Source organism: Pogona vitticeps, chromosome 2, assembly GCF_051106095.1.
Source record: "Pogona vitticeps strain Pit_001003342236 chromosome 2, PviZW2.1, whole genome shotgun sequence".
Taxonomy (NCBI): domain Eukaryota; kingdom Metazoa; phylum Chordata; class Lepidosauria; order Squamata; family Agamidae; genus Pogona; species Pogona vitticeps.
In genome coordinates, this window is record NC_135784.1 from 71999206 (window position 1) to 72011896 (window position 12691).

Below are 12691 nucleotides of genomic sequence, written 5' to 3' on the forward strand. Positions count from 1 at the left end.
TTGGACCTGGTAAAGGGATATTGGCAATTAAGAATTGATCCCAGGGATCAAGAAAAGACTGCCTTTTGCAGCCCTTTTGGTCTCTATGAGTTTCGAGTCCTGAGCTTTGGTCTCAGAAATGCACCAGCCACATTCCAAAGGCTGATGGACCAGACCTTGGCAGGGCTCAGTGACTTTACAGTGGCCTACATTGACGACATAGGGATCTTCAGTAATACCTGGGAAGATCACCTGATACACCTGGAGTTAGTGCTGCAGAGGTTAAGTGCAGCAGGGCTAACAGTAAAGGCCAGCAAGTGTCAGCTGGGTAGCCCAGAAATAAAATACTTGGGTCACATGGTAGGGGGAGGAATGATAAAACCCCTGGAGGCCAAAATAGAAGCTGTTCGTGATTGGCCTAGACCCAACACCAAGAAAAAAGTCAAATCATTTCTTGGGTTGGTGGGCTACTACAGAAAGTTCATCCCGAGGTTTAGCGAGATTGCGGCTCCGCTGACCGATCTGACGAGGAAGAAGGCTGATGACCGCATCCCGTGGACCAGCGACTGTGAGGCGGCGGTCCAGAGGTTGAAGGAGGCGTTAATCAACTATCCTGTCCTGCGTGCTCCAGACTTCGACCGGGAGTTCATCATCTACACCGATGCGTCTAACAGCGGGGTAGGAGCAGTTCTGTGCCAGGAGGATGAGAATGGTGACCAACATCCAGTATCCTACCTGAGTAGGAAACTTCAAAAAGGTGAGAGACATTTGGCAACCGTGGAGAAGGAGTGTTTGGCCATAGTCTACGCGATCCAGAAGGCCAAGCCTTACATCTGGGGAAGACATTTTATTCTGTGTACTGACCATTCACCATTGCAATGGTTAAAGACAATGAAAACCCACAATAGCAAACTTATGAGGTGGGCTTTAAACCTACAGGACTATGACTTTGAAGTGAAGGTGGTCAGAGGGTCAGTGAACTGTGTTGCTGACGCCTTATCAAGAAGACCTGAAGAATGAAGACGGCGAAAGAAACATGGACTATGTGTATATATTGATGATAAAAAGTAAAATGTACCTGTTTTTGAAGTTGGTTTGTATGCATAAAGGTAAATTGATGTAATGTATATGGTAAATGGTTAAATGCCTATTTGCTATGGTTTAACTTAGAATGTAAGTAAGTATAATATGGTATTGAATGTATAACTGTTGTTGTGTATTTTATACAGGTTGTTTTTTGGTGAAAAGCACCTTAGCTTTCCCCCTACAAAACAACTTATAAAGAGGGGAGGTGTTACATACAGCACTGATGTTACCTGTCTGTCATGGGTTTGGAGGGAAAGTTCCATCCTATGGGGAGTGGAAGGCGGGACATCAGGAGGAGGGGCTGTACTGTATATAAATGTGATGCCTGTGTGGTGAAAGGGAGACACTGAGAGACACTGGGTTGTGACGAAGCAGCAGCTGGGAAGAAGAAGCTGTTGTGGGAGTCTGTGTGTCAGACAGGGTACTTCTGTGTGTCAGAGTACCAACCTGATAGGTTCAGGTGTCTGTTGGTTAGCCAGAACTGATAGGTTCAGGGTCTGTGCTTCAAGTTAAGGGTTCTGGGTGAACCAAACTGTATGCTTGTATGAGTGAGAATAAGCCACGTTACTTTATCCTATTCACCTGATTATTTTATTATCCCTGTGTGTGTATTTAAATAAACCTAATTCTTTTATTGTTTAAAAATCCATCCCTGGTCTGTGTGACTTCTTAAAGGGAATGGTTGGTGGCAGCTTAGTGTAACTGTGTGACATATCCCAGTAGGTCTGGGTTTGTCACAGAGCTGTGTAAAGTTATACTTCAGGCAAGAATTCTTAGGCTGTGCTTTCCAGGGATCCTATAGTCTGGTGTCCATCTGACACAACTCTACACAATTCTACGCTAGTCTACACAATCCAAGGCCTGGCCCTTTCGCTGTCCCTCTTCCTGCTCTCCTTCCTGGTTGGGTAATGTTGAGTTTGCACTTCTTGTTGTTGTTGTTGTTGTTATTATTTTATTATTATTATTAATTCTATTTATACCCTGCCTATCTGGTCATTGCGACCACTCTAGGCAGCTTACAACATACAATTTGGACTCTCCCTTCTGTTTTTACTCATGATTGGGCAACTTGGGTCCCTTCTACAATACTAAATTTGTGGCTTATGATTGGAGGGCCAGCTTGAATCCCTACCACTGTCAATCTATCTGCCCCTTACCTCCTAGTTCATGATGGGTGGGGCAATTTGAATCCCTCCCACCGTCGCCTTTTGGCTCATGATTGGTCGGGCCTGCTTGTATCAATCCCAGTGATATCTTGCCCACCCCCTACCTCCTGACTGATGATTAGGGCACCAGCCTGTATCTATGCCAGTGTCTTCCCAGCACCCTCAGACTCATGAGTCATCCCATTCAAACAGCTCATGACCGGCAAACCATGCATTCCTTCCCGCCCTTCCCATCATTATCAATGAAAATAGGGTTTGTGTCCCTCCCTGAGCATGGCCCTGAGCTACCTTGTCTAATAAAGAAACTTGACTCAGAGTCATAGCATTGTATTGTATTGTATTGTACATAGCATTGAATTGAGCAGGTATCTCTCCTCAGAAGCACCCTTGTATCTTAGACATGAGCGTGACACGCCCCTCCATGAGTGTGACCTGTGAGCACGGGGGTGCCCCTGCCCCCCAAGTGGTCCGTGCATGGACCCCGCACCCCCCAAATGGTCCGTGATCCCAAAAAGGTTGGGGACTGCTGGTATAGTGTATAGAATGACAAAGTAAGGCATAGGAGGACTGGGTTTTAATCCTTGTTCAGTCACAGAAGCTCACTGGGGGTGTAGAACTAGTAAAATCACTCTTTAAACATTTACCTTGAAAGCCCTGTTAGGGTTGGTATTAAAAAGCTCATGCATTTGGAAGAAAATATAAAATCCAGAATTCAGCATCTAAGGGTGCATTCCTATTTCCAAGTTATATCATGTTTACAAATGAAATCCTATATATTTTACTTTCTTGAGTCTAAACCCATTAACACAATAGGCCGTTCTTCCCCAAACAACAGATTAGCTGGACTGGAGTAAGAAAGATAGTTTAACTATGGTTAGGCCTATATTGAAAATCAACTGTACGCTAATACTATCAAAGGCTTTGCTGATCAATTCCACTTCTATTTAGAGTGGCATGTGGCATGTGCAATGTGCTGTTTAGTTGGGGTGGAAGTTAAAGTGTAACAACAGTCCATCAATATGGCATTTTTGAGTTAGTGGGAAAATTGTGGACTTGATCCAGAGGCTGATTTACCTCACTTTACACCTAATGGTTTGGTGTTTTGTTTTATTTCATTATGGGATGTGTGTGTGTCTAATAACAGATAGTAGCAAGAGGTCCCGTATATGGTGGTGGGGAATACTGTTATTGTGTTGTAAGTGTATATGTTTTATGTATATGATTTTTTTGTTATAGTTATAAATAAATAAAAAAATATATTAAAAAAAAATAACAGATAGTAGCATTTGAAGTTCTTTTAAGACTGCTATATGATCTTTCTTCAACTGAATTTTATTTCAAACCACAATAACTTAGAAAAAATGTTACCAGTGACTGCCAGTGAATATTTTAGGTAAATGTTGTCCTCTGTTTCCAGGGGAAGATCAGATGTTTCGTTCTGTGGAAGGTCAGGCTGCATCAGATGAAGAGGAAGAAAAATGGACAGGAGATCAGCAGTTCCAGGTGGCTGAAGTGAAGAAACTCCTAGCCAGACTTCCTTGTTGCAGTAATGGGTATGTCATAGGATGTGATTTAGACACGTAAATATAATTAGAAGGGGACGATTTTATTTGTGAAAAAGATTTAATGAATGACTTAGCAAAATTATATAGATAAGATAGGCTTTGAATAAGAAAATCTGATATGTTTTTTAGACACTAAAGGACAGTAACACATCTCATACATCCATGAATGTCACCTGCAGCCATTGAACATATGTTATTAAAACCATCTGATTCAAGTAGATGCTAGAGATGAGACAGAAGCTTCCCACACTGCATTCCCTGGCATATGTGAGGTTCAGATGGTAGATTCAACTAGTGTGATTCAGTGCCAGAGAGAAATGCCAGAGGCTGTCATCTTAGAGAGCATATTGGCATGCAAGGGGAAAGCTGTTCATGCAAACAAGGTGCCTTTGCAGTTTTTGTTGCAGCCACACACACTTCCAAAAGGGAAAGCTGGCATTAAATCAGAGAAGCAGCTTCTTCGTTAAACCATGTAAATGAAGAGCTTCTGGAGAATCTTCTGTGATTAGCCCTAGTTGCATGTAAGGTGCTTCATCTTGTGTGCAAAGAGCTTTCGGGGGTTACACCCAAAAGCAAAGGCCTTACTCTAGGTGAGAGATTGTTTTTTTAGAAATGTACAATTTATTCTTAATTCCACATGACTGACCTATTTTTCATGATCCAAGTTGGGGAAATTTCACAAATTGTACAGGAGGAAAGTGCATGCCCCAGGGTAATCACACAGTCTCCATTGGTTTCAAACCAATGTTCAGCAATGAGTTTCTGTTTCTTGAGGTTCCTGGCCCAAACATTTTAGGCCATGCATCATGATCTCTAACGATATTAGGCCGTGGCTGAGAGACAAACAGTCATGGCAGCCTTCTACCCCCAGGTGCGATGACACAATGATGAAGAAGCTGATATCTTCCTTTGGGAACACCAGCAGGGACGGCTGTGAGAAGACCATTGTGGAGCTGGTTGGACGGCTCTCAAGGTTAACGGAACAGCTCGAGATGAAAGGGCAGGAAGTGAAAGCACTAGAAACAAATATGGAAGAGGTCAGTGCATTTGTACTTTGCCATGAGGGGGTGAAAAATGAGTGTGTTGCTGCAGATCCAAAGAGCTGTTTGCACCCAAGTGTTGCTGAGCTGGTTGCTTTTCTGACCACAGCTCCTTACATTTTGTTATGAGCCATCTCAAATGGTCACTCATCTCTCTGTTGAGTGGTCTGAGTTTTGGAGATGCTCAGAAAGCCTGCTCTGAATAGTCAGTTTTGTCACACACCCATTTTGATCCCAGCCAGTGTATAAGATTCATTCATAACATGTTTCTTGTAAGACAGCAATCTCTCTGACTGTCTTTTTCTGAACATGCCCTTCATGGAGCTTGTGCGTCTCCAGATATTATTAAGTAAGACCACCGTTATCAGCTCTGACTAGTCTAGCCAATGCTGGGAGTGGCAGTCCAACAACATCTGGAAGGCCTCAAGCTGCCTGCCCCTGCTCAAAAACATGAGTTCCTCACACTTGCCTTGTGGCGTTCTCCATAGCTAGCTGGCTCAAAGCTCTCAAAATGACCCTGCCCTGACAGAGTGAAGAGCACTGGGCACCAGGGAATGCCTCTTTGTACACAGAAATAAGTAAATAGCTCTTATATTCTGCAAACGTAAATATGTTCCTTACTACAATTGCAAATCCTCCTCCTCCTCCCACATTGAGAATGGTTAAACTTTTTTGACTAGGGAAATTCCATGCATATGGGGCAGGCCTTATTTTTCAGACTCACCGCTAGCCACTGCCAATACTGCCTTTCCTTCTCTATATAAGGCTACTACAGATGTGTGAAAGGGGACATTACACAATTTATCTTTTTATCCCTTCAGTGCCAACTCGTCTTAAGAGGTAGATCTCATGTCCTGAGAAGGACAGACTTATCTGGGGATCAGAATTTCTAATCTTCTGAATACATACTAGAATACATGCACATTAAACTTTAATTATTGCAACAGTTTTGGTACCCAAAGATCCAGCATCTCTGAGTCTCTGAAATCCTTAGGACGCACTACTCAATTGTAGATGAATATTTTAAGTTATAATGGGAATTGTAGATAAGCTGTTGCTAGGTGAGCAGGAAAAACAGTGTATCATTGGTGTGGGTCTTTGGTTGATTTTGGAAGTCAATACAAACAAAAGAAGCACAGCAGAACTTAATTCAGCCGCAGGCAGATCAAGAATAATAGCCACGTGTATGGATCAATAATTGATCCAATCTTGAAGCACAAAGGCCAGGAGATGAAGAAGGTTGTTTAACTTTGATTCTTTTTAACGTGTGTTCTGATGCGTGACAATGGTAAATTCAGAGAGCCATCTTCCGGAGAAAGTTTAATGAAGATGTCAGAATATAAATGATAGATTGAAGAAAACATGAGTAAATCCTAGAGATAAGGTGATCCTTTAGCAAGCCTAGACCTGTAAAATGTTGATTTGGGGAGCAGAGAGTGACAGAAGACATTTTATGGACAAATTAATCAAAGAGTAGGGCAACTTTCATCCATCAAGAAATGTACTTTACCTGTATATGGGCAATAAACCACAAACATTTACTAAACATTTACTAAATTGCTCTTTCACTTACTTCTGCATGAACACAGGGATGCTGCTTGCTTCCATGCATCTACCTTAATGTGCACAGCCATGTCAATAATTTCAAATAATAATAATAGGAAGTAGACCTGTAGATGTGCACCTAAACATAGTTCGATTGTGGTTCTAGACTGTTTTTCAGCAGCACTTACTATATTTTACCATGTACAAGATGACACTTTTCCCTAAAATAATCAGAGGAAAAATTGAGACACCCGGAGAAACAGATGGCTATGATATTCTTGGATGCGGAAAAAGCATTTGATAATCTTGACTGGAATTTTATGATGCACACATTGAAAACACTGCAGGTTGGAGAAAGATTTATGAAACTAATTAAAGCAATATATACGGAGCAAAAGGCAAAAGTAAAAATCAATGGTGAACTATCAAAAGAAATCCAAATACAGAAAGGTACTAGACAGGGGTGCCCACTCTCCCCACTCCTGTTTATTTTGACTCTGGAAATACTAAACGAACAAATTAGAAACAAAAAAGAATTGAAAGGATTAAAAGTGAAAGGTCAAGTCTACAAACTCCAGGCCTTTGCGGATGATTTAGTTATCATATTGGAAGAACCATTGGATTCAATAGAGGACCTGATGACAACGTTAAGAAATTTTGGTGACATGGCAGGAATGAGAATAAACCAAAAGAAGACTAAATTACTTACCAAAAACATGAGAGAACATGAAAGACAAGAGCTAATAGAGAAGACGAACTTTCATGAGGAGAAGAAAATTCGATATTTAGGAATACAAATTACAAAAAAGACAAGTACATTATTCAAAGATAACTACATGAAACAAATGAAGGAGATACAGAACAATTTGGAGAAATGGGACAAATTACAACTATCGTTGTTGGGAAGAATTGCAGCAATTAAAATGACTATTTTACCAAAAATCCTATTCTTATTTCAGTCAATCCCTATAATATTAAAACAGTCATTTTTCAAAGAATTTAATAAGATAATCATGAGATTTATATGGCAAGGTAAAAAACCAAGAATTAAAATTAAGGCAATGCAAGATGCTAAGCAGAGGGGTGGCTTTGGTCTTCCTGACTGGGTTCTGTATTATAGAGCTTGTATTCTAGATTGGATAAAAGAATGGATAACTCTAGAAAATGATAGATTACTTAGCTTGGAGGGACATGATTTGCAATTAGGCTGGCATGCCTATTTATGGTATAAAAAGGACAAAGAACAAAAATTTTTTAATTCACATATGATAAGAAGAGCTTTACTGGGAATGTGGAGAAAAATTGTACAACAAATTTATTACAAAATACCTGTATGGGTGTCACCGTTAGAGGCCTTTATCCAACCCAGTCTTATGACAAAAACAAACTTTTTAAAATATCAAGATCTATTAAAAAAGGATGGTGAACTAAAGTCTAAAGAAGAGCTAAAGTCACAGAATATATATATAGAGTGGTGGCCTAGAGCACAGCTAGAATCTAGATATACAAAAGATAAAATAGAAGGCTTCTACTTAGAGCAAACGATTTTTGACAAACTTTTATTAGGTTCAAAAGAACAAACTGTTAAGAAAATGTATAATTATATGTTGGAAATTAAGATGCAAGATGAAATGGTTAAGGAATGTATGATTAAGTGGGCACAAAATATAGGGCATAACATTGATATTGATCAATGGCTGAAAATATGGCAAAATAATATAAAGCTTACAAGATCGGTGAACTTTAAAGAGAATATATATAAGATGTTTTATAGATGGCACATGACCCCAGAAAAATTGCCAAGATGTATACAGATGTATCAAATAAGTGTTGGAAATGTGAATCACAAGTGGGAAGCTATTATCATATGTGGTGGTCATGTGGAGTAGCGAAACAATATTGGAAAAGAGTACATGTAATGTTGGAACAAATATTGCTCTGTAAAGTGCCATTAACCCCAGAACTGTTTTTATTGAGTATGATACCTGAAAATATAGATAAGTCAAAGAATTATATAGTTATATACATAGTTACGGCAGCTAGAATTTTATATGCTAAAAATTGGAAAAGATCAACGGTACCGAAACAAGAAGATCTTATTGAAAAGATACGGGAAATAGCCGAAATGGACATTTTATCAGAAGTTATGAAGGACTATCCCCTGCAAAAGGCAGCAGAAAGATGGGATCTATTTAACAAGTGGACTGAATCAACAGGCAGCTTGTGAACAGTACATATTGAAAGGAGAACTGAATCTAGAAGGCAGAAAAGAGTAAATAGAATAATTTAAAATCTTGATATGGCAATAGGTACAGAATGAATGAAAGTATGTTATTGTCTCCCCTCTTCCTCATCAATCCCAATTCCCTTTTCCTTTTTGTTATCCCTTATAAAAAATAAAAATACAAAAAAAAAAAAAAAAGAGGAAAAATTGAGGATTGTCTCATAAACAGAAGGAAGCAGTCGCGCTTGCTGCCTCAGGCGCCTCTTGCTGCCACCGCTGTCGCCCAATTGCCTCTTTCAGAGCTCAGGGCTTTTCCCCTCTGGCCAAGGCAGCAGCAGCAGCAGGCAGAGACGGAAGCGAAGGAGCATTCACACACACTCTGGCGCCTCTTGATGCCTGCCTCCCCCTCCGCCCTGCCCGCCCGATCACCACCTCCAGCGAGACTGAGGGGCTCAGCTCAGCCTCTGCCTTGTCTCCTCTGTCCCCTCCGGGGCGGAGACAGCAGGAGGCATAGGCGAAGGAGCATTCACACGCCTTCCGGCACCTCTGGGCTGCTGCCTCCCCCCCCTGCCCTCCCATGGTGGAGGCAGTGGGAGGCACATGCTGGGGCACCTCTTCCTGCCTCCTTAGCAAAGAAAAGGCAGCAAGGGCTCCCCTTCCTTTTTTGCTAAACCCATAAATTTGGGGTTAGAAAAAGGGGCGTTTGTCTTATACTTTGGCTTGTCTTGTAAACGGAAAAATATGGTCTTATCTAATGGCAGTTTTCTGAAAAACAGTAGATCTTCTGCCACTAGCAGCTTTACACCTGTAGCGTCAACCATTAATAAGTGATGGGAAGCAAGCATTATATCTACATCCATCTACGTATATGACAAATAATTGCAATGTGAACGACTACAGTGCATGATTTGTACAATGGTTATAGCATTTTCAGAGGTGTTACTCAGGAAGCAAATAGGCTGTCTTTGTTATATATCCAACATGGGGAAGATCCTGGGAAGCTTTGCAAAGTTTCTTTACTGGCTTTGGTGCTTGAACAGAATGTACAGTAGGTACCATGTAACTTCTGGAAAAGCTCAGGACTGATGATGGCAGTGCTATTGGCACCAAATATAAGCAACCGTGTGTTTGTGCATCCCATTGCTATGAAAATAAGTATGGAAACGGGAAGTCTGAAGTCACTGTTTGGCAGAGCTATGTCATCTGCTCATTCAGCTGAATGACCGGGAAGTTAGAGAAGGCAAGTTCATGTCAGGTTACATAAACTGCATATCTTTCAGCTGATGCTCTCTGTGTGCCAGTGAAAACACATTATAGCTTTGTCAGTACGTCAGATGACCTTCTTAGAGGATCTCTGGGTGGAAAGCATCATGGATTATCTCACTGTTCACTCAAGTCACATTTGCTCTCCAGGGTGTTGAAGTGGCTGCTCGGTTACTAAATATTGATCAGGACAATATTTTCCTACCCCCCCCTTTTTTTTTTAATGGCTTTCTTCAAAGTGCAAGCGCAGCAGCCTTTCAGTTCCATTCTCCAAGGGCCTGTGCTGGAGCTGGGACTGCAATAAAGATGAAAAGTGGTAATAAAAAGGAATTAACAAGGACAGGGAAATGTGAAATTTATATCCCACAGGATTTTGTTCCAATGTGCAGTAACCATAAATGAACTGGGCTTCAGCTTCCAACAAACAGTTGTAAAGAATTATTGTATTTAAGGATGCTGCATAGATTTCCCCTTTGCCTAGTGTAATGAAAAGGAACGGGGCTTTAATTTGAAGTGTTAAATGGAAGTCGGCATCCAGATACAAATGAAAACCTGGATCCAGTGCTTCGTCCCAACTGGAGAATGCCAGCGGAGTCACTGAGAGCCGGGCGGGTCTGCATTTATGTAAGTTCTAAGCATGTAGTGGGTCTACTCTAACTGGAACAAAAAATTGGATTTAGGCCTATATACTTGAATTGCACAATCTTTCCATATGTCAGACTCTAATGCCTTGCCCAAGGCATCACAAAACCCTGGCCATGAGCCTCTTTCCTCCCCCTTGCTCTAATCCCAGGCATTTGATGCACAAAATAGTTGCATAATTAATGCCAGCGGCTCAAGGGTAAAATGAGCACACTGGAGAGCAGTTTGGGCCATGCTGATCCTGAGCTCATGAGGCTATGTGCAGTGTGCAGTGCCCCCCCCCAAAAAAAAATCGTTTCAATGTTGTATGGTGCCGGTAGATAGGTTTCAGTGGAAGATTCAGACTTTAGCATTATTGTCCATTGTAGGAGCCTTGTGGCACAATTGTTAAACTAGTAAGTCCTGATTCTTTGGCCCCACAAGTCTTGCCTTCACTGCAGCAGTAGTTATGAATGGAGGATTAGTGATGAATAACCACTAAAATTAAGTCCATTGATAGTCCAAATCATGGAGAAGGCTTTGTTTACTGGTTTTATGATTGTTCTTCTCTTTTTTGAAGTAGCATAATACCACTTCTATTATTTAAGGAATAGTAGAAGAGCAGAATAATGACTGGAAGCCTAGATTAATTGTCCCTCCCCCTTGGAGAACAGAAGCTGACACAGAATAATTAAGATAAGCTATTAAAAAAGCATTTAATTGGCTGTTCATCACTGTTTCCACTACCACTTTATCGCACCTTTGTGAGCTCAGATGGAAGCAATAAAATGGGCTGCACTTACCCGGAGAAAATGTTTAAAGATTGCTGAAAAGTTTGCCAGTTAGGCTGATTTCTGAACAGACATTTATAGGAATTGCTTAGCCGTCATGAGGCAGAACTGTTGGACAATGCAGTAATGTAAGTGCTTAAGTAGAGCTTCCAATTAAATTTGCTTCTTGAATTCTAGTGTGGAAACAGCCCCATATTTCCTTTGTTTTCACAAGCTACAACAAAGGTGATTTTTTGCCATCTTTTAACTGGCCTTTATTATTCTGGGTTGTGGTTCAAGCAGCATTGGAGATTTTCTTATTCTGATTGCTAAGATTTTTTTCCAAATAAAGAGAAATGTATAGGAATAGGGAAGGAAGGTGATTAAGTAACCAAACAAGGGTGCTCTCAGTAGTTGTGACCAAGCAGCCTTGCACTGTGGTTGACCCATTATCTTGAATGGGGCACACTGTAGTTTCAGCAAGAGGCTTCCATGCTGAGGTCTTCAACACAAGACTCCTAGACTCAGTTGAGTGCCTTCTTTTTCCTGACACCAGACTTGTAACATATATGAAAATAATAATATTCTGGTGAAAAAAAGGAGGTTCTTGGGACTGTTAGGTTAGAAGCTTGTATCAATGAGACATTGAAATCAATGAAATACTTGGCTGTATTCATAAAGCAAAAAGGTGGCCTGTTTTCAAGTGCACGCTTAAATTGATCGTGTAGACAGTCCCACTTGAAGCTAAGGTATATGCCAATATTTTTTTCCCTTCTGCTTACTGATATGTTTAAGGCGCTCAAAGCTGTTTCTCAGAAGTGCAGCTAAGTATGAATTTAGCCAGAGCTAAAGTAGAATGAAAAACATCAACTGTCTTGATTTCATTACTGCTGCACCAGGCACACAAAAGAGTCTATGAACCGAAATAAATGGTAGAAGAGGACAGTCCTGTCTGCACTGGTTGCTTTTGAAATAAGAGTTCATGAGACATCATCGAGGTGGAAAAGCAGAGTTTTGCTTGCGCTTCATACTTCTTAGGGAAACGTAATGATGCTGCCAGAATAGGTTTCTGGGGCATTTCCAACCGATTGAAGAGGAGTTGTTACATTTTTCATTCTTGTGCTACAGTGCTTTGCGTATCATCTGTTGTTGACTAGCTGTTGCTAGCGGAGCTTCAACAGAAGGTGGGGGAAACAGAATTTCTGGGGATGGAGCTGCATGTGCTGGAGACAGGTTGTCACTGGTGGGAGAAAAGGTCTTGAATGTGTTACAGCTGCTTCAGCAACTTCAGGACCTGGTATGGCAAGAAAGTAGCATGGAGGAGGAACACATTGTGATGCTGTTTCTCCAGATGGATGGATGCCCTTTGTAGCCTTCATTGAAGTCTAGTCTTAGCCAGACAAACCCCAGTGTTGTGTTGCAGGAATGCTTG

The 12691-nt window shown here is 41.0% G+C and overlaps 1 protein-coding gene across 4 annotated transcripts in view; it reads left to right on the forward strand.

The window, feature by feature from the left end:
* Positions 1-12691, forward strand: part of EFCC1 (EF-hand and coiled-coil domain containing 1) — a 118860-nt gene that overhangs the window by 88423 nt on the left and 17746 nt on the right. For 3 of the 4 annotated variants that reach the window (XM_072989696.2, XM_072989697.2, XM_020798487.3), the window contains 2 exons: positions 3649-3784; positions 4668-4833. In XM_072989696.2, coding sequence (XP_072845797.2) covers positions 3649-3784; positions 4668-4833 — 302 coding nt within the window. The remainder of the gene's footprint in view (positions 1-3648; positions 3785-4667; positions 4834-12691) is intronic. The other variant, XM_072989698.2, reaches the window with a different exon arrangement.